The following is a 20633-nucleotide window of genomic DNA, read 5'->3' as shown; positions in this document are numbered from 1 at the left end:
GTAAATAAATAAAAGGATATGCCAGAGCCGTCCTTGAACTGTTAAGAGTGTTGTGCAAGCTGATTGACGAACAGTAGAGTGGGGCTGAAAATAGGACAGGGAAGGACTAAGTAAAAGAGGATTGCGAAGAACGAAAATGTGTATACATTAGTTCAAGAAATCTTCTCCTCCAGAATAAATTGTCAAAGCTCCATATATAAAATCGGAAGAAATAATTATTCACGATAAATTTTAATGTATATAATGAGTAACATTACTGATAAAAGTTTTAATTACATAATAGGAACAGTTGCTGAGATTCATTATATGAATATTAAAATAGTGATTTTATTATATATAGTGAGTAAATAGAAACTCATTTCATTGAAGTAATGAATTATATATTTAAATCTATAGATTACATCTAAATTAGAATTTTGATAACTATCTTAATAGAAGGAAGTTTTCTAATATATTTAATTTCTTTTAGACTCTACAAAGAATGGGTCAAATTTAGGATTAAGCTTTGTGAACTCTTGTAGAGGCTTGGTTTGCTTACGTGGTGATCATAGTCATATCACACCATAATCCATACCGTCAATCCGCATACAGGAGAGCATGTCAGTCTTCCCAAGTTGTCCTGACCGGATGATACAGGCCTTTTGCGCCCCATGGGTGTAGCCCAGACTAACAGATACAAGGCCATCAGAGTCTTTAAAAACTGGTCCCAAGTTTACTTGCAAGTAGCAGTGTACACTTGCCACCGGCACCTAGAGAAAAATTAAGGATTATTTTGCAAGTAAAAAAGTAAATAATATAAGCCTAAATCAAAGAAACCTAAGAGAGTGGGAGATTATAGTTTAGCTGATCTACTCTTTGATCGATTTTGTTGATCATTCATGTCTATCAATGGATCGCTAAGTTGCATAATCTGGGTTGGGAAGAAGTAGGCTGTTTTGACCTTGACTGTGGGAGATTCAAAAGAATGCCATCAATTCATCCACGCGGTTTTTGCGCCTAGGGGCTTATGGAAACCATTACTTGGTCTACAAAAACCATTGTAAGAGAAGACAACCTAAAAGATCTGTGGATGTGGATATGTGAATTCGAGGAAAGGACTTCGTGTTTTTATAGTCCTACCAAGAGGAATAATGGCAAGGTGTTTTTGTCTTGAGGTTATAAGATTAAATCAGAATTTGAGTCAGTTGTTATATCATGCTCCGAGTATCTATGTGTATGGATGATTTCTATGCACAGCATAAAATACACAAGTCGCTAAAATATGAGAGCTAGATTTTCTTTCTTAATTTCTACATGTAATGTTGCCACGATCTGTTTCTGGTCTGTAGTTTCCAAAGAATCTACTATTGGATTGTAATCAATGACGTAGATTGCTGAATTAAGAGCATTCATATATTCATTAAAAAAAAAAAACTTTGTACATTTGTAGAAGTGGAGGATGGGTTTTCCTCAATTCATCAACAAAACAATCTGATGAATTGCTGCAGATCAGGAGAAACATTGCTAAGCTAAGCCACCTAGAAAGTGACTTGTACATCATCTAGTCTTTGGGAGATTGCCTGCTGAAGATATTTGAAAGCTTTCCGATAATTCAAGAAGCCCATAAACCAGAAGTCAAAACCATCTACCGTGACCATTTCTATGTACTTTTGCGATGGTTTCTTAATGTTTTCACTTTGATTAACTCCCTTTATTTTCTCAAGTGGAATCAAAACCTGCATGAAATCAATTGGATAGAGCATAAGATGCCATGACACGGAATGAGGGGCTTCAAATAATACACACAGAGAAGGAAAGAAAGAAATATATACCTTGTAATGGACTCTTGGCAACTCTCCATTGGGAGAAGGGATTTTGATTGATCTCTCACTGCAAAAGGCAACCTTTTCGGAGGAGACGAAAAGGAGGCCGGCTATAGGGCCTGCTGTGGTTGATAAATAGCATTGACAAGCCTTCAACAGTTTCTCTCCTTCTCTGACACTAAATAATCGTTTGAAAATCTTCTCCACACCTCCTACTTGAAGAATCCTTGCCCCCAGACTCAACTTTCCTTTCACAGTTTCAGTGATCTTTGGCCCCAGTCTCACTGCAGTTTCAAAAGTAAGAAAAATGACTTCAGTTGAAACATTACATATGTTTAGATTTTTAGACTAGTTATTTGGCTGTTGAGGAATGAATAGCTAAAGAATAAGAGTGTTTCGTACCATGCTCTCGGACTCCATGTGCAAATGTATCAGCCTTCTTTCCTAGCGTGTTCATCCTTTTAAGTACAAAATTTCCTTTGCCTGCAAATTAATTCCCATTAGTACTGAAACATGTCCATTACGAATCTCTAGACATCATCACCTATTAGTGAGGAGAGGTTAAAAGGGAGACCTACTTTTTCTAAATGTGGTAGAGCCTTCTGCAGAAGATGAAATGCGGAATTGGCCGGCAGCATCAGGTAAGTATCGCCTCGGCGTTCTCTCAACTCGATATGCCTTTGATGTGATTGGAAGTCCAATAACTTGTTCAAGTAGCTGATTCTTCATTTTCGATGGACGAAATGGAATTCTTTAATTTCCTGATTGCACCAACTGTGCGAGATAGCTCTTGAATGTTTTCCTCTTTAGCTTCTAATCGTTCTGCGATGATTGGTGAAACCTGGTATTGGGGAAATGGTATTTAAAGGGATACAGATGCAGTGGTTGAACCTAACTTTTCGTTGCATGAGTCACCTATTGCTCAGCAAATTAAGAAGAATAAAGGCACACAGCATAGACTTGTAAAAGATAATACTATAAAGCAAAGATGATGAGAAGATTTGGTGCTCTTTAAGAAAAGGTCCTAATTCTTCTTTGTGAAGTCCTCCAACATGGTTCAGCAGGAAATTAGTTGGGTCCAACTCTATACGAAACTAGGCTGCTTCTTGTTGAGCAAGATTAATTTCAACCGAATATATACATATCCAACCAAGTTTCCAAAATTTCTTTAAAGAGAGTTAAAAAGGAAAACAAAGCTAAGAAATATTAAGATCCATTTAATTGATCTGTAGAAAATGACAGAATTAATTTATTTAAGATTGCGTGAATAACATCCATGAATAAGGATCAAACTTCCTTGAAGATTAAAGGAGACGCAAAGTTAATATTAATTGTTTTCTAAGCCTTGCAGTAAGTCAATCTACGGAAAAAGCAGAGCAGTCCAGGGAAATTAAAAACCAAAAAAATAGCCTGATTAGTAGAGACAAGCTTTTTAAAATAAGCCTAAGAGACATCATGGATTGCTTCCTTTTCTCTTACACTGAGTCTTAGAGGATGTGGCTTTGAAACTTTCTGAGTTGGCATTTGTAGCTTTCTGATGCCTGCCCTCCTTTACTGCTAAGGTAAGAAAGAAAAGAAAGGGGAGACACATTTGGGAAACAAATGGGTTACGTCAACCGAACAAATTGCATGCAACAAGATAACGATAATGCGGTGACTTCATGGTCAGTGAACAGTGATGCTGGAGTTTGAGAGATGTCATCCCATGTGAGATCAACTGTCATTACCAACTAGTACCTTTCTTTGTTTCTCTTTCTTTTTTTGACGCCTAGACGCCTTCTCAATGGACTGGTTAAAAAGCTCTACCTGTACCCTCTCCAAAGTTCTGGGGAATTCCTGTATTTAAGGATCAGTAAATCTTGGTATCCCTTTACGTTTTTACATAACTCTGAGGGAGTTTAATGCTAATAAATTGGTAACGTAATGATTTACTGCTTTGCATTCTGTAATTCTCTATCTCTTCCAGCAGCGGATAACATTTCTAAATTGATTAGGTACCTCCAGCACTCAGACTACATCCATGAACCCTCTTACCCTCTCCTCTCCTTCCTACATTCGATCATTGAATTCGAGGTGAGGGGTTGTAGCTAAGATCTTCATTTTCTGTTCCTTTTGGACCTTTTTCCATTGTCAGTCAATGAATCCCGAGAAACTTATACGCGAGGATAGGGAGCGGTAGAAACTTCTAAAATGTGATGAAGGAGTCCATCCATGCATGTATGATAGAAAGAAATGAACTTTTTTGAAAAGGCGATGAAGCACAGCTTTATTGGTCAAAGAAAAGAGGCAACCTAACGAGCAGGCGTTCATGTGCTTATCTGGAATACAAGCTTTTCAGCATTCTTTTTAATCTTCAATTTGTAATCCTGAGGTGGAAATGAATGGGCAGTAGGCCATGCAGATTAAAAATTGCCTCACCTGCTTTCCAATGCCCTAAGCAGCATTAAACTATGATAGTGAGGCTTTTGCTTAACATAAAAGAAACGCATGAAGGAAGAAATCCAAGGCCGGTTTGTCAAAATGAGGAAACAAATCACAGGATGTTGTTCCAAAGACAACTGCCACATCAGGGACACATCAGGCCCATCCCCACATGGCATGATAGCATTAAGAGTCCACATCCTGAATCTTCAAATGAATTCAACAAAGTTGTTGATAGAGCGGCAAAAGGGTTGCCCGGCTTTCAGTGGTGCCGGCAACACAAAGTTGGTAAGATGACATTTTTTAGTCATCTTCAGAACTTTCATAACAGTACTTCAGTCTCCGACAAATATTTATGCAAACATCATTAGCAGAAAATGCTTGTATATTAGGAAGAATACGCCTATTCTGCGTGTGCCCACAAAACTAGCGTGCAGGTCAAGCACCTATATGACATCACATGCAGCATATGATAATTCAGTTTGATAACTTATCATATCAACCCCTAGCAAAATCAAGCCAGAGTACGAAGTGAGCCATTTACCTGAAGGAAACCAACCACTGTTCATGACATATTGTGCTGCATTTAGGTGATGCCTACAATTTCTCCAATAGCTCATATGACAATTACTAGTATGAGAAATTTTCGCAGAAACAAAAGTGAAAAATGGTTTCAGAGTTTAGTTCCTAAGTACTTTTATCTTAACTCTTATCCTCTATCTTGTCTTCATCCAAATTCCCCGAGCATGGAGATGGAGTGAATCCATGCATTGCCTTAAGTGCATCAACAACTTTCTCCATTTGCATACTACGGCTACCCTTCACCAGGACGACATCATTAATATTCAAGCAATTCAAGATTTTGGGAACAATATTTTCTGCATCAACCGCATGTATAATATTTATCTTCTTATGTAAATTCATATTCTCAGCTGCTACATGAAACCTCTTCCCAGCAATGCCAACTAAATCAATATGAGCATCAAGACAATAGTTTAGTATCTCCTCATGATACTCCATCTCAGCAGGACCAAGTTCTAGCATGTCCCCAAAAATAGCAACTCTTTTTCCATTGCAATCAATGCTTTTTAACGTGTCAATGGCAGCTTTGGTGCTAACAGGATTGGCATTGTAAACATCATTCACTATCCTGATGCCACATTTAGCTGCTACAAACTCTGACCTCATGTTAACAGGAACATATCTAGACAAAGATCTTCCAACTTGGGAAAGAGGATGGCCAAAATATGTTACAACTGCTGCTGCTGCACAAGCATTAAGAGCCAGATGCAGACCCAGACCAGGAATCACAAACTCCACCCTGGATATGAAACCAACAAACTATTTACATAAATACTTTCAAGTGTTTTGTATTTGTTGAAAATCTAACAATAAAATATGCAACTCAATCAATGAACAAGATAAGACGCCAAAACTTCTTATGGCAACAAACTATCCAAATATGGATGCAATCCTAAGCAAGAAAAGAAGCCCAAACTTCAGAGTACAATAAAAAACACTCTGGAACTTTTGCCCTTCATGAAATAGTTATTAATAAGAAAAAGTTCCAAATAAATTAGGTGTTAATCATAGGTCATAACAACAAAAATTGACACTGATATCATCTCTAAAATCTCAATGGAAATTTTTGGATATGGAAATTGCAATAAAAGTTGAGGAAGAAGGAAAATTTGAAAACATTGAGCTTATCCAGAGAAAAAAGAATTAAACCTTTATAATTTATTTTTTTAAAAAAAGTGATAAGTAGTTCGAGTCATAGCCCTTAGGGTCTCATTTGGCGCCAACTTCCCATTCCATTCACTTTTGACAGGAGGATTTCAAAGTAAGAATGCAACCATTTTGTCACAATTTCAACCATAAAAGGTAACATGCTTCTTTCATTCCAATTTCAAAATTTTTAAAAAAGATTTCAAAGGTTCCTTTGTTCAATTGATTTTTTGGTATCAGTTGATCAAAATCTTCAAAATTATTTGCATAAAAAAAATGAAATGAAGGGAAAAAGTCCATAAGAAATCTATCCTAAATAAAGGTTTCTGACTTCTACTTATACCTTGAAGTGCCCCAACTACTTAGTAAGGATCTATTCAAACACTCTTTGGTCCCAACAGTTCATTACGGCAAAACCCATTAACTTAAAAATGACCAATCCTTCTAACAAACTTACATCTCCATATTGTTCTCTAAGACAACTCGAACTCCAAGACCGCCACATATGCTATCTGCTGCTACCAGCCGAACATCACACTCCAAACTCTGGCCAAAGAGCACCTAATGCACAGGTAGAAGTCAATTTGCAGGACTAGCTTACACACCAGGATGGAAGGCAAAAATATCAAATCCCTCCACCAATGACAAGGAAGATTAACTTGAGAAATTACAGCTAGACAGACCAAAGATATAGACTCACACCTTTTATCATGAAACCATTTGAAAGCATGCTAAATGACACAAAAGTATGTCAATAATTGTTGGAATACCATAAAATGTTGACAGTTTGGAGAAGAATCAAAGGTTTAGCACCTCATACAGTGTGGCTCTTACTTCTATAGCATAACAAAATGCCCATGCAGCAACCAATTCATGGCTAATGCTACACCTAATGCCAGCTACGTCGATGGCATCTTATATTCACTGCTATCTTAGGTCTCCAATTGTTTGGCATGGGCAAGAAGCCGAGAACTGTTAAAAGTAGGTTTGTGAAACAGCATCAATAATATGAGATAAACCTATCATACCCTTCTAGCCCCTGGAGGAACAGGAAGGCCAACGACAAGAGGATCATCAGCATTCAGAACACAAACATCTCCTGGCTTTGCTTCTTCCAAAAGCTCCCCCTTAGCCATTGCAACTTCCTCCAAGCTTCCAAGTTTCTCCAAATGAGAAGGACCCACATTTAGAATCACTCTTATATCTGGCCTCCCCATCCTTGCCAGTTCCAATATCTCTCCTTTCCCACTCATTCCCATCTCCAAAATTGCAATGTCCACATTCCTAGGAATCCCGATCAATGACAAAGCAACTCCAATTCTAGTGTTCCAATTCCCATAACTATGATGAATCCTACTCTCTAGACTCTCAAGAGCCAAAGCAATCATAGCTTTTGTACTAGTTTTCCCAACACTTCCAGTAACCGCAATCAGTTTACCAAGAAACCTGTTCCTTGCAAAAGTTGCCATTTTCACCAATGAAATTAGAGTGTCACCATCAATCTTAACAAAACCCACGTCCCAATTCTCGCAAACCCGATTTCCGATAACCCCAACACATCCACATTCGGACAATTCGGGGGTTACAAAATCATGGGCATCAAAATTTTCGCCAACAATGGCAAAGAACCATTGGCCGGGTTCAATGGTTCGGGTGTCCGTGCAAATGGTTCCTGGAGGACCCCATTTTACAATTCTGCCACCGACGGCTTCCGCTATGTCAGTGACAGTCCAAAGTGGTGAATTTGAGGGGCCATAAGGGGTAACTTGGGTACTGTGGTTGGAATGGTTTAAGGTGCTTTTGATGGAAGTAGCGGAAACTAAAACCCTTGCATGGAGACGGGTAGCTAAGGATCTTGAAACGGAAGAATTTGTGAGAGTGAATGTATTAGGAAATGGAAAGGCGGACATGGAAGTCAAGTGGTTTTAACTCTCAAGTTTCTGCTTTCCAGGTTAAGAAGATTCTATAGATTCTGTTCACTGTAAATTTCTTTTTTTGACAAGCATAATCTTTCATTAAATCAGAGGGTATGGAAGGCCCTTAGACACAAAAACATGGCCCTGAAGGTCTCAAAAAATGTATTTGTAGTAACTAAATTATCTATTTATAAATACTGATGTAATAATTTTTCCTTCTGCCTAAACTGATGTAACTATTTTTTAACAACATATCTTATCTTAATTGTTGAGCTTATATTAATTGATAAAGTAGAAATCAATCATAGTATTTGTATATGTATTTTTTTGAGGGCAAAAGAAGAAAAAAGAAAAGCAGTTTTCCTATTCAAAGAAAGATATTTTCGTTTCCAGCAACAGGGAACCTATCACATCTTAATAGCAAAGCTTGTATATAATAATGTTGTTTATTTGTATGTTGTGCTTCTTCCTCATTACTCTATTCTTTTATTTATGATTGGAAAATCAAATCTTGGCCCCGGAGTAGGAAAGGTGAATGCCAGTGCAACAAGCTGCACATAATCATCACATGTTAGAATGGAAAAGAACAAGGTCCCTACTCCACAGTCCACCCAGCAATCAGACTACCACAGGGACACTAAACCATGGAGTAGGCCAATTTCAACGTGCAAAACTGTTTAAAGCATAGTCGAATATCATTCCTGAGATCACACTTGGGCTTGCAACAATCTATACTATTCAGTAATGCTATCCAGTGCCATCCCAAACACCCGGACAAAACGCACAGGACCCTACCGTGAATGATCCTGAAAATGAGGTTCTGCCGATAGAACTTGGCCACCTGCCAAGCAACCCACTAACTGAAAAACCAGTTTGATATAGCATTTGCTTAGATATGCTGCTCATGATAGCAAAATATGTAAAGTTTTTTTCTTTTACAACTTTTTGCCATAAATTTTCTAAGCATTGACTAATTCTAATGCTAATGGTTGCAACGGAGAAGGGACGGGAAAAAACAGGTGCCAAAATGCTGTCCTACCCATAAATCTGCCACATTTAACATTTACCACAGTTCCCTATACAGATACAAGTAAATTCTCTCCCTATGGCTTATTTAACTTAAACAAATGACAGACACAACTTGTGCTTGCAAATAAGCAAATCTTATTCAGGCTAAAATGGAAAACCTAGTAACCCAATATCCGCACAAGTATGTAGTCTTCTGTCCTTTGTACATTTGGCAGCTAAACGGCATATTACCTATGAGCAGATGTGTGCGACATTGGGTATGTCACAGGACCCATGTTCATCGGTGCACCAGGAACCACTGTACCTGGTACAGGAGCTCTGACTCCATAAGCCATATGTGCCGGGGCAGGAAGATTCACTGGTGTGCCAACTGCTGAGACAAGGGGACCTCCTATTGGCTGCCCTATAGTTGGAGCACCATACATGCCAACAGCAGGTGGTGCAGCAGGATGTTGAGGGGGCTGTTTGGTTGATTTTCCAGAGGAACCTCCAGTTGCAATACCATTTGATTGACCAGTGATCGGACCTTGGGGTGCTGAAATGTCTCCATTGCCAACACTGGTTATATCATGGATGCTAGATCGCCTCCTATCTTTATTCATGGAGTTCAATCGAATGAAGTATTTTTGTGCGTGACTTGCCACTTGTGTCGGCGTTCTTGTGACCACAAAGTTCCGGGATATGCTTCGCCAGTCACCTTTCCCATATTTATCCAAACCAAGAAGAAATAATCTATTTTCAAGATAAAAAAAAAAATACAGTGACTACACATACCACTAAAATCATAATATGACATGCTTATTGGTCAAATGTAATATCAAAATACATCTCAAATTCATAGAATAAGTATAAAGATCATCATTCTTAAACAATTAACAAATTTCAATTTATAATAATTGATAAAATCATAGCTCCTCAACCAAACTTATAACTTGAAACCATGTCTCTTGATCAAAAGAGCATTACTAAAAGAGGAGGGATTTTTGCATAAAGGTTCAGACATTTCAAGGTTTTTTCTTTAATATGCAGGAAGCATAAACCTCAAACTTTTCAAATAACATAACAATGTAAAGACTTAAAAACCTATAGTAACTAGAAGTTAAGAACTCTACATACACACCGGATGGTGAGGGAGCGTGTAAGGGAAGTAGGAGAAAGTTTGCTGATGATAAAAATACAATGTTCAAAAGCATCACATGTGACCCAATGTTATATCATGCTGCCCAGAGTTACAGCTGTATTCTAGAAACTCCAATCACTTTAAACAATAATGATAAATTCTAGGCACAAACTCAGCCAAAGGGTAAACTCGGGATTAATCAAGCCTAGACAAGCCTACAAAACTATTATATTTTGGAAACTGAATATGTTTATAAATACTAACTTGTAGTAGTATGCACAAACAACAGTATTTTCCAAGATGACCCAGATTTGGCTCCTTTAGACATACCTTAATACATCCACTTCAGGGAGCATTCAACTAGAATCATCCTATATACTTTTTCACATCCTTCAGAAATTCTAGCTGTTACAGATAATTAATCCAAAAAGGGGGGAACTTTAATTGTAGCATATTAAAGGCATAGAACCTACCGTTTTCTTCCTATCTGATTCTTCAGAATATTTCTCAGCCAATGTCTGTTGAAATCTCCTAACTTTGCTTTCCCAATCCCAAACGATATAGCCAATAGGCCAAGGCTTCATCATGCGTAACATGAAACCGGAGTCTATGAGGGTTTTACTAACAAGAGTGCTCATGTTAAACAGGAGTGCTCATGTTAATCCAAATTCCATCAGATTTAGACCTTAGCATGGACTTGTAAAGACAATCACCATGCCATAACAAGTAGTCCATAAGAATAGCATTATGACCAGTTTTTCATTGATTGCTTGCAATCCTTTAAAGTGACATACCCAACATCAACATCAAAAACTCCTAATATATATTGTGACATAAAGCTTCTGCAGACTCCTTATCTTTGCCACCCAGCTTTTGCTAGCTACAAACACCATTCTTTGCGTATATAGGGAAGTTGAAATCCGATTTCCACCTGGAACAATTGTACTTGAATTCTACATTTATCCTTTCTTCTACAAGATCATTTTTCCCCCAAATGTCGTATAGATTTCCAAATGAGATTGATGCCTCTCTACAGAAAAGATTACAGCTATTCTCAGAATTAGCAGCTAATATGCATGCAACATTTGATAAATGTTCTCTATGGAATATACCCCCTGCTATATTTAGCATCTGATAGATTGTTCATGAAGGATCATTCACCAATGGAATTTATTAATTACTACAGATCCCAGGTCATGCACACATCCTCTGGCCTAGAAGGCATTGTAGACCAAATAAAGCTAAAGAATATGTTCTGTAACGATCAAATTCGCAGATAACTAAGTTATCAAGAGAAAGGATACTTAAACATCAATAAAAAATTAGCTGACTTAACACCCTACTCTTTTAGCCATGTGCCATTGAACAGAGAACAAGCACTCTGATTCTTAAGCACAGTCAACTATTTTGCAATGATGTTCGTTGGTATGACTCAGAAAAAAGTTCAAGCCGTCATGTTTCTAAAAAATATATAACAAAGGAAAGCATTCAATATATATGTCTAGAATTACCACGCACAGCATTTAACACACCAAAATGTTAAGTACATATTATCATCACAGTAACCTCACCCCTTCAACGGTATCAGCTATCAATGTCTTACAATAAAGGAAGTTATTTCTAATGAATACAAAATTCACTAACATTAAATAAGGAGAAAGTGTAAGATAAAGCATCTAGTTCATGTAAAACTAACATAGGAATCATCAAATGAAACCATCATAATGGTATACAGTTATAATGTTTCGAAATGTTAAAAAGTGCAGACTACTCCAAAGACACCAAGAACATAATTATCAATTCAAGGACACTACATCAATAAGTTACAGTTAATTTTGAAAATGGGAATTAATTAGATGACTTGTAAGTAAAGCCAAGTCTTAAGCAAGGTACGAACATTTAACCAAAAACCCCAATTCCACAATATAGTTCAATCCAACAAGTAATTCGTTTCTAGTTTCTAGAATTTTCCACAAAGGTTTCAAGCCATGGCAGCATGTTTTGTAGCTCCAACACATGTGCCTCCACTTTGGGACCTTTAACCTTTGATGGTCAACCTTCAAAATTTAGTCACTGCTTTTATAACGTGACCAAATATACCCCATCAACAATGCATTGGCAAGTCAATATTAAAATATAACATTCAGATCAAACTTGCCTAAAAACATGACTATACTGTCTTCATTCCTTTTCCTTCTTAATTTAAAAATAAAAATGCTGCTTATTTATATTTTTATGAGGTGACCAATAATGCACAAGTTCAGGGATAAGACTGGGCAACTGGTTCAAGTCTGATGTAGTTCATGCCATGCACAGAATCAGGTATGCAGAACAAACTGTTTATTGATTGTAAGTTTAACACATTAAACATATGCCAATCTCAACCCACTTAACATTTTCTAAATGCCCAGAAGCAATTTAAAGTAGAAACTCAATTAATCCTCTGCCATATTTAATCTCAAGGGACAAACTAGAGTTGATGTAAAATGGTCAAGTTACATGTGCCACATAGCTTAGTTGAGACATCCGTGCAAATTAGTGTGTCTCTCAACATGGCCTAGTATACAAGCCTGGGATGTCTAGCCAAGTAGCCTAAATTGCATCTGCATGCATCTAAGTGTATTTGTGCGGAGCGCAATTTAGGACTTAAATATACATAATTTATCCTACATAACAAACTGTTTATTGATGGTAAGTTTTACACCTACAGCATTACCCAATCTCAACCCAGTTACCATTTTCTACATGCCCAAAAGCAATTTAAAGTAGAAACTCATTCAATTCTCTGCCATATAAAACCTCGAGAGACAAACTAGAGTTGAAGTAAAAAGGTCTGAGTTACACATGTCACATAGCTTAGTGGAGACATCTGTACACATTAGTGTGTCTCTCAGCATGGCCCAGTATACATGGCTGGGATGTGTAGCCAAGTAGCCTCAATCACATCTGCATGCGTCCTAGTGTATTTGTGCGGAGGGAAACTTTTATTTGACTTAAATTTATATAATTTATCCTACATAACAAACTGTTTATTGATGATAAGTTCTACACTTAAAGCATACCCCAATCTCAACCCTTGTTACCATTTCCCTAACGACAAAAAGCAATTTTAAGCAGAAACTCATTTAATTGTCTGCAATATTTAACCTCAAGAGACAAATTAGAGTTGAAGCAAAAAGGTCTAAGTTACACATGTCACATAGCTTAGTGGAGACATCTGTGCACATTAGTGTCTCTATAAAAAACACCTAGTATACGTGCCCATGATTTGTAGCCAAGTAGCCTAAATTACATCTGCATGCGTCCACGTGTATTTGTGCAGAGGTGAAATTTTTATTTGACTTAAACTTACATAATTTATCCTACTAAATGAGAAAATTAAGATGCTAAAATTACAAAAATTAATGCAGAAAGAGGAGCAAACCAATATCCGCAATATTTATAGATACTTATTATTAATATGATACAAAATTGGGAGACTTTATACTTAACTACCAGTTGTTAGTAACATAAACAGGTGGAACAAACTAAATTCATACCCTCAGTGAACTTGCCAGATATTGAGCACCAAAACCATTTCAAATAGGGCTGATATCTACCACTCATCTGAGGCCTAATTCAGTTAGGCAGTGATTTGATGGACACTTGAGCTACAAACAACCTAAATAGTTAAACTTGATGCAATAAACTTAACCACATTACTTAATATTCTTCACTTGGAAAGGCATGGATTTCCATCATAATGTGTACGTGATATGTGAATCAAAATTGCCCCAACAAAGCAAAAGTGGCTATGCAACCTAAGCACCAATTCAAGTGATTTCATTGATGAAATAAATTGCATAGGTTAACAAATAAAGTAGCCAGGTGAGAAGTTAATTCTCTACCATAATCCTTCTCAAGTTGTTCCTTTCATATCAGAACCAAATTTGGCAAGCACTTTAACAATGGAACCATAACCTTTTATGCTAGAAAACATGATTTGGCAGGGGAAAGCACTTAAAATCAAAAATGTCAACTTTAGGTCAGAATAGGGCTATTATGGTGGTTTCTAAAAGATTAGCCCACGCCATACAAATGCTAAACAGTTAATCCGCAAATAAACGCCAAGAGTGTCGTAAAGGTGACATATAAAGACAGTAATTATTCTCCTTTAGGGTACAAGTTTTCTGGACAAAAGAACATAAACAACCGCCCGCAAGATCTCTCTTCCACGTGGTAAAATTGAAGTCCCTTTTCTCTTCAGTTATTTCGCATCAATTCAGTATATATTCATCTATTAACCTTCCACAGACGTTAACGCTTCACATAACGCACAGCAGTGAAACCTTAAATAGGAAAGCCATGTAGAAGATCTAAGCTTCCTAACAACTAACTAACAATAATCATCAGGTAGAATTTAACTGGTAGAAAACAATTTTTGGAAACCTTTTTGTGAAATAAAAATCAAAGATTCTAAATATGCACAGGATATGAGATTCCGAGGCAACCAAAACATAACAAATGCACATAATTACTAAATATAAAGCACAAAGAACACTAAGTATTAAAGTTCCAAAGGGCAAAAGAAAACATAATCAAGATACTTCTAAAGATGCATAAATCAATCTAAAGGAATCCAGAAATTAATAAATTTAAAACCACAACAACTAATTCACCTGTGCTCATCCTCTGTCCAAGCAATCCCCTTACGGCGTTCCTGATCTGACCTTGAATTCTTACTCCCATTATTTGACTCACTGTTATAATGCCCTAAATGGCTGCTTCCCTTCTTACCAGTTCCTTCATCACCAGCAAGGCCTGCTGAACCCTCAAGAGAATTATATGAAGGGAGAGGCACACAACCAGATTCAATCCGGCTAACATCATCCTCCAGAAGCTCATAGTGCTTTTTAATCTCTTCTAAAGTTTTCCCAGGCACATCAGCTGCAATTTTTTCCCACCGATCCGAAGAATCCTCGGCATAAGTTGCAAGGGCATTCTCAAAAGCCTTATCTTGCTCCCTACTCCACTCGGAGCTGCTGCCAGCTTCATCCACAGTCATCTAGGGTTGTCTGAATCCACTATCCAGAATATCACCCGCAGGAGAAAAGAATTAACTTAACTGCCAAATTATGATAGCCTGTAATCCATCTCCAAAACCATGGCTTTTCAAGAATAGTTCCTGGATTATTCCTATAGTGGGTTTCACAGACAACAGGGAATAAAATACTTAAATTATGGGGAGGCAGAGATGTCAAGCAAAAGAGGAGAGAAAACAGACCCAGAAAAGGCCAAGGAAGCTTAACCAGAGATCACGTCCGATAAAATTCACAAAACCCCAGTGGAGTATGTGAAGAATTCAATGGTGATTTGCTCCACGATTCAAAAATTGGACTCTTGTGAATTGCTGACCTATTGACGAATGAAAAGGCAACAAAGTTCTGTTAGACCATGATAAATATCTGAAAACCATAAAATCAAAGATAATAAATGGCAGTTCAAAACATTAAAAAATTGGAATTAATGCGCAGTGAATTCAACCGGAAGGTAATTGGGATTTTTTGATCGTGAAATATATGAAAGAGACAATGCAAAAACCAAACAGAGAAGAAAACCCAGAAAGTCTACACGGATGGACTGAGAATTCAAGTTGCTATTTCTAATTCCAACAAAAACTCAGTTAACAAAAAGACTGGTTGATAACAACAGCTTTAACAGCAGAGGCCCACATAAAGTTATCCTGCTACTGCCTCACTCTGTTAAAAACCAGATTTTACAGAATACACTTCATCTCCTCATTCTTTGTTTTCTTCTGCTAATAAATCAGTAAGGAGAATCACCATAAATTACTCACTCTCAGCATAAGGTGGCAATGAATCCAATAGGCTTCCCTTTCAAGTTCAAATCAGAACCCAAAAAAAGAAAAGACTCCAAACTACAAGTTGCATTGAGGAGGGTACTTTAAGTTTCAGTCTTCTATAAAATCATGAATTTAAGAAAAAGGCAATTTTCAAACTTAAAACAATGAGCAAAGGAATTTCTGGATGCTAGCCATATATTGGAAACAACCATCCTGAAAAAAAAAATTACTTTCGGTCTTTCAGTAAGACACCAAAAAGAAAAGGTAAAACCCACTAACTGATACCAGGGTTTCTTCAACCATAGAGATATCAAACTAGGTGATTCCTGGGATTTTAATTCCCATTGAAGATACTTACCCAGTAATTCCTGGATTTTAAACTCTTGAGTTAGGACCTTGGGGGAGAAAAAGCTCACCTCAGATTCCTTGCTGTCTCACTATTCAAACCTAAAAAGAGTTCACAATAACTGTACAAAACGCCACAAAATGAAAGACCACCTACAACTCATAGTACTGGCACTATCAAGATTCTGACACTTTAACCGAAGCTCAGATAAACTTTTTCTTCCTAATTATACAAGCAGGAAATTTCTTTTTAACCAACCAAAGTCATAAAAATCTAACCTTTGATAGTGCCAAATCCTACTCCACGATCTCCCTCCTGTATTTCCGTCAAAACTTTTTAATCAAGAAATAACATCCCAGTATATATTTCAGTTGTAAGTTAACTTATTTACAAGACTTTTTAGGTTATAACTATGGAGTGGAATTAGAATCCCCCTAATAAGAACAAATTGGTAGTATCCAGAAAACCCAAAAAAAAAAACCACTCCATGAAAGAAAACAAAAACAGGCTCAAAAGGAAAAACTCAAAAAAAGCACAAATTGTTGACAAATTTACAAAGGGTAGACATAGAAATTATAGATGATGTTGATGGGTTATCCTGAAATATCCACAAAGGAGGTTAGAGGATGGGTCAATTGGTCCCATCACCTCCAACAACTACTTTGCTACAAATAGGACAGCTGGGATAGAAAAAGCCTCACACCCCTCCCTCCAAGTTGCTCACATACACTGGAATCTGCAATTCCCATTAATATCTGACAAGATTATACTAACATGTATACAAAGAAAGAGAAAATAAAAATAAAAAAGACAACTTTATTCAGAGAGAGAAAAAGAGCAAATTGAACTTCTCTCTCTTTCTCTTTTCCTTCTCCCTTTTTGAGACTCCAAACAAACAAAAACAAATTTGGATGTCAGTAGATGAGATAACCACACCCAGTTGCAGAGAACAATATATAATTTTAATAACAATTCTTATCGTATTACTACTATATGCATCCATAATGATTGACTCTGAATCATTACCTTTCCTTTATATTTTCTCCTTTTCTTGTTCTTGTAAAGAGACAAAATAGCAAAGAAAACAACCCAGCAAAGTCTCAATCTTTAATTTTTTTACCAACAATGGGTTGCCTTTTTCAGTTGCTGAAACCGTTCTAACCAAAACAAAAAAGAAGAAGAAAAGAGTCAAAAGGCAATGTGTGATCGGTTGGGCGTAATGGGAGTTTGTGTGATGAGGTATTCCAACAGGATTAGAGACAAAGAAGAAGACTTTCCATTATTTATTGGGTTCTGTTCTGTTAATTACTATACCTAAAAAAAATTTAATTATCAGTTATCTATTAGTACTAGTTTCTTTCCACCTTGTGATTGCTGATGTTTGCTTTAATCGCACTTAATAATATCATTATGGTAGCCCAAAAGGAAAGTACAGAAAAAGATTTTTTTGTTTTTATTTAATGTCGTTTGTTTGATTTAAAATATTGTTCAAAAAATATTTTGAAAAGTTATATTTCTTTGAAAGATTAAAAATTTATTTTAAATTTAAATTATTTTATAAGTAAATGGGTAAAATAGTCATTGACTACAAAAAATGTTTTATTAGATTTGATGAATATTAACATTTAATTTAAAAGATTAAAAAAATAAAAATATATTAATATTTAATTTCAAAATTTTTAACTTAAAATATTAATATTTAAACTATTTAATATTATTAAAATTAAAAAAATAAAATTATTCAATATAATTTAATTTTTATTTATAAATTAAATAAATTTTACTAATAATTATAATTAAAAAAGATTTTAGTGATCTGATGAATATATATAAAAATATAGATTTTAGATGTCTTACATCATTCATAAATATTGATATTTTTGTAATGAATACATATAAATATAGATTTTAGATGTCTTACATAATTAATAAATATAAACAGTTTTTATTATTATGGTAAAAAAGTGATATGATAGAAATATTTTAAAAAATTAAAGCTTACTTTAATTATAAATTATAGTTAAGGATCGTATGAATGATTATATTCGACTAATGTTTAAATAAAATACTTAGATATTAGCATACTTAATTGGTATCTATAAATACTTGTTAATTTGATCTAAACAACTTAATTATTCTAAACTATTTTTTATTCAAAGAAATATAACTTATCCAAAAAAAGCATTGAGGTTTTATAAGTAGATGGATCAATGTACAAGAAGTTAGAAAAGCATACTAAGACAAAAGGTAAGGATGTAATCCATTGTTTGAAACTTCATCGTAACGGAATTGATAGAAAAATTCATAAACTGTGATAGAATTAATAAAAGAAACAGAAATGGTAATAGAGATCATACTAAAAAATAGATGAATTCAAAAATGAAAAACACACAAGACTTCAAACCCACATATTTAAAATGAAAGATCAAAAAGACCAAACCCATATCTGAAAACCTCGAACCTCAAACAGACCACATGTCAATCAAGTAGAGCTTCAAACAACACAAAAATATCACTCCATGTGGTGCAAAAATAAGACATTAAAGGTTTCTTATTATATATATATATATATATATATATATATATAGTTGAGTTATAAATACGTGGTTAAATGTTTTGAAAAATATTATTATTGATTTTTATCAATTTTCATGTATATTCTTTATTTTGATATCAAATTAGTGAAAATCAAATACTTTGTAACCAATTCTTATTTATTATTTTAACATCCAAATAACGTAATATATAAAAATATTTTTTAGGATAATCCAAACAATATAAAATATTTGTGACTATTTATGTAACTAACACAAAATATTAAATTTTTTTACAAATATTTTTTATTTAAAAATTTTTCTTAATAAGTTATTTTTCGGTCACCAAACGAACTCTTAATTTCAATAGGAAATATGGATAAATTTACTGTTTTACTAATAGAATTTGAGTTGAGATTTTACCATTGTTTTTTTTCCCTGTTTTTGGATGCTTAATTTGGAATTTCTGACATTGTAAACCGATGTTTTTGGCATTTGCCTTTATTATATTTTGGATAAAATCTAGAAACATGCAATGTGCCAGTTTGACAAGCAATGAAATTAAAACCAAGCGTATATTGCCACGTCGGCAAAAGGTCAAAGTTCACGAGTCTAACAAAGCACATGGTCCGTGGCCCATGGTTTTAATAATTGCAATTTATCGTGGTTCCACCGCCACTCTTCTTCACCCAATTTGGGGTTTTTGTCTCCCCTTTTGAACCCTCGGTGGCATTCATACACCGTCCGAGACTTGCCACAAATGAATTTCTCTTCCATTAAAGTCGAAATGTTTAAGTTTCAATCAAAGAACAAAGCAAACTGTTTTCCCTAATATTGAAGTACCTTCTTAATTATTAGTCTTTTAGAGAAAGATTCCTACTTGGTAAGTTGTGGGGAGTGGCATTTGTCATCTCTTGGCTTTGAGTAGAGTAGTCAAAGGTCAGATGAGATTCTTTGGTTCAGTTATTGATGAGTTATGATCAACCATTGATTTCCAATTTTTGTGATGCAAAATATTCTAGTTACAGATCATTTGGCTTTGACAATACATCAATTTTGGTCCCAAATGTCTTGTTCTTTAATTTATGATGATGATGATCATTATCAACTTTGAAATCAAATTTCTATATTGAAACCATTTGAATGAGATCATTTTCTTTCTTTCTCAAAAAAGTATTGAAATTAATAGAATAAATAAAAAACCAGAAACCTCTTTCGTACTAAACTTAGCAGCAGACTACTGCTAGTGCTATAAATGCACTGACACCATATATTAAATTGCCTACATCAGAATGAAGAATCCATGAATTAACTCTGTTGTTAAGGATGAAAGAGTAAAAAGGGTTTTTATATAATATTTTAAAAAAATTTAATTATTTAAATATTTTAAATTAATTTTTATTTTTTATTGTATTCAATTTAATTCTTATAGTTTTATTTTGAACTAAACAAATTGATTAATTATAATTAATCAAAATATTATTTTCTTTATATTCATGTATGACTAATTTAAAAAATAAAAATACTACGTAATTATGTCATCACACCACAAAAGCATAATACGTATCGTGCCATATTAACACTACGTAATATAAAATAATAAGTGACAATTTAACTAATACAATTAATTAACTATTAATTATAAAAATCTATTTAACTCAGAATAAAAATATAAGAACTTAATTGAATGTAACAAAAAAAATTAATGACTTATTTAAATTTTCATGAATAATTTAAAATTTTATTTCAGTATTATATCTGTTTTTATCCAATTAGTTAAATTGATAATGAAAATTTGAAACACATTCTCCTTTTTCAAGATCAACTTTAATTCAATTCAATAATTATTGCTTCTTTTAGGATGACTAATGTACAAAGATAAAATTTCTTTTAAC

General features: G+C 34.9%; 3 protein-coding genes across 6 annotated transcripts; all 3 read right to left on the bottom strand.

Moving 5' to 3' along the window:
- Nucleotides 1347-2733, bottom strand: LOC18608448 (putative GEM-like protein 8). The gene is made up of 4 exons (XM_018115813.1): nucleotides 2381-2733; nucleotides 2205-2285; nucleotides 1812-2086; nucleotides 1347-1715 (listed from the first exon to the last, which is right to left on the bottom strand). Exons 1-4 carry the CDS (start codon nucleotides 2529-2531, stop codon nucleotides 1518-1520), a joined length of 705 nt encoding a protein of 234 aa, XP_017971302.1. The 5' UTR covers nucleotides 2532-2733; the 3' UTR covers nucleotides 1347-1517.
- LOC18608447 (UDP-N-acetylmuramoyl-tripeptide--D-alanyl-D-alanine ligase) lies at nucleotides 4720-8048 on the bottom strand. Its single transcript, XM_018115764.1, has 3 exons — nucleotides 6980-8048; nucleotides 6409-6512; nucleotides 4720-5544 (listed from the first exon to the last, which is right to left on the bottom strand). The coding sequence occupies exons 1-3, from the start codon at nucleotides 7859-7861 to the stop codon at nucleotides 4926-4928; spliced, it is 1605 nt and encodes a 534-aa protein (XP_017971253.1). The 5' UTR covers nucleotides 7862-8048; the 3' UTR covers nucleotides 4720-4925.
- LOC18608446 (transcription factor DIVARICATA) lies at nucleotides 8729-16642 on the bottom strand. Of its 4 annotated transcripts, none has more exons than XM_007043156.2 (4): nucleotides 16483-16642; nucleotides 15280-15410; nucleotides 14675-15191; nucleotides 8729-9628 (listed from the first exon to the last, which is right to left on the bottom strand). In XM_007043156.2, exons 3-4 carry the CDS (start codon nucleotides 15058-15060, stop codon nucleotides 9124-9126), a joined length of 891 nt encoding a protein of 296 aa, XP_007043218.1. In that variant the 5' UTR covers nucleotides 15061-15191; nucleotides 15280-15410; nucleotides 16483-16642; the 3' UTR covers nucleotides 8729-9123. The 4 variants fall into 4 exon arrangements, with proteins under 4 accessions (XP_007043218.1, XP_007043217.1, XP_007043219.1 ...); XM_007043155.2 differs by lacking the exon at nucleotides 16483-16642 and adding an exon at nucleotides 16217-16450; XM_007043157.2 differs by lacking the exon at nucleotides 16483-16642 and adding an exon at nucleotides 15540-15663.

This window comes from Theobroma cacao, chromosome 2 (genome assembly GCF_000208745.1).
Source record: "Theobroma cacao cultivar B97-61/B2 chromosome 2, Criollo_cocoa_genome_V2, whole genome shotgun sequence".
NCBI classification, from domain to species: Eukaryota; Viridiplantae; Streptophyta; class Magnoliopsida; order Malvales; family Malvaceae; genus Theobroma; species Theobroma cacao.
The sequence above is the reverse complement of the archived record's forward strand: the minus strand, read 5'-3'. Positions and strand labels throughout refer to the sequence as shown.

Excerpts from the sequence above, each read along its gene's own strand:
- LOC18608448 (XM_018115813.1), bottom strand. The coding sequence starts at position 2,531 with ATGAAGAATCAGCTACTTGAACAAGTTATTGGACTTCCAATCACATCA. Across the intron at positions 2,087-2,204 it reads ACATGGAGTCCGAGAGCATG|TGAGACTGGGGCCAAAGATC; the intron begins GTACGAAACACT and ends TTGAAACTGCAG. Across the intron at positions 1,716-1,811 it reads TGCCAAGAGTCCATTACAAG|GTTTTGATTCCACTTGAGAA; the intron begins GTATATATTTCT and ends GATTTCATGCAG.
- LOC18608447 (XM_018115764.1), bottom strand. The coding sequence starts at position 7,861 with ATGTCCGCCTTTCCATTTCCTAATACATTCACTCTCACAAATTCTTCC. Across the intron at positions 6,513-6,979 it reads TTCCTCCAGGGGCTAGAAGG|GTGCTCTTTGGCCAGAGTTT; the intron begins GTATGATAGGTT and ends CCTGTGCATTAG. Across the intron at positions 5,545-6,408 it reads TTAGAGAACAATATGGAGAT|GGTGGAGTTTGTGATTCCTG; the intron begins GTAAGTTTGTTA and ends TTTCATATCCAG.
- LOC18608446 (XM_007043156.2), bottom strand. The coding sequence starts at position 15,060 with ATGACTGTGGATGAAGCTGGCAGCAGCTCCGAGTGGAGTAGGGAGCAA. Across the intron at positions 9,629-14,674 it reads TGGACAGAGGATGAGCACAG|ATTATTTCTTCTTGGTTTGG; the intron begins GTGAATTAGTTG and ends TCTTGAAAATAG.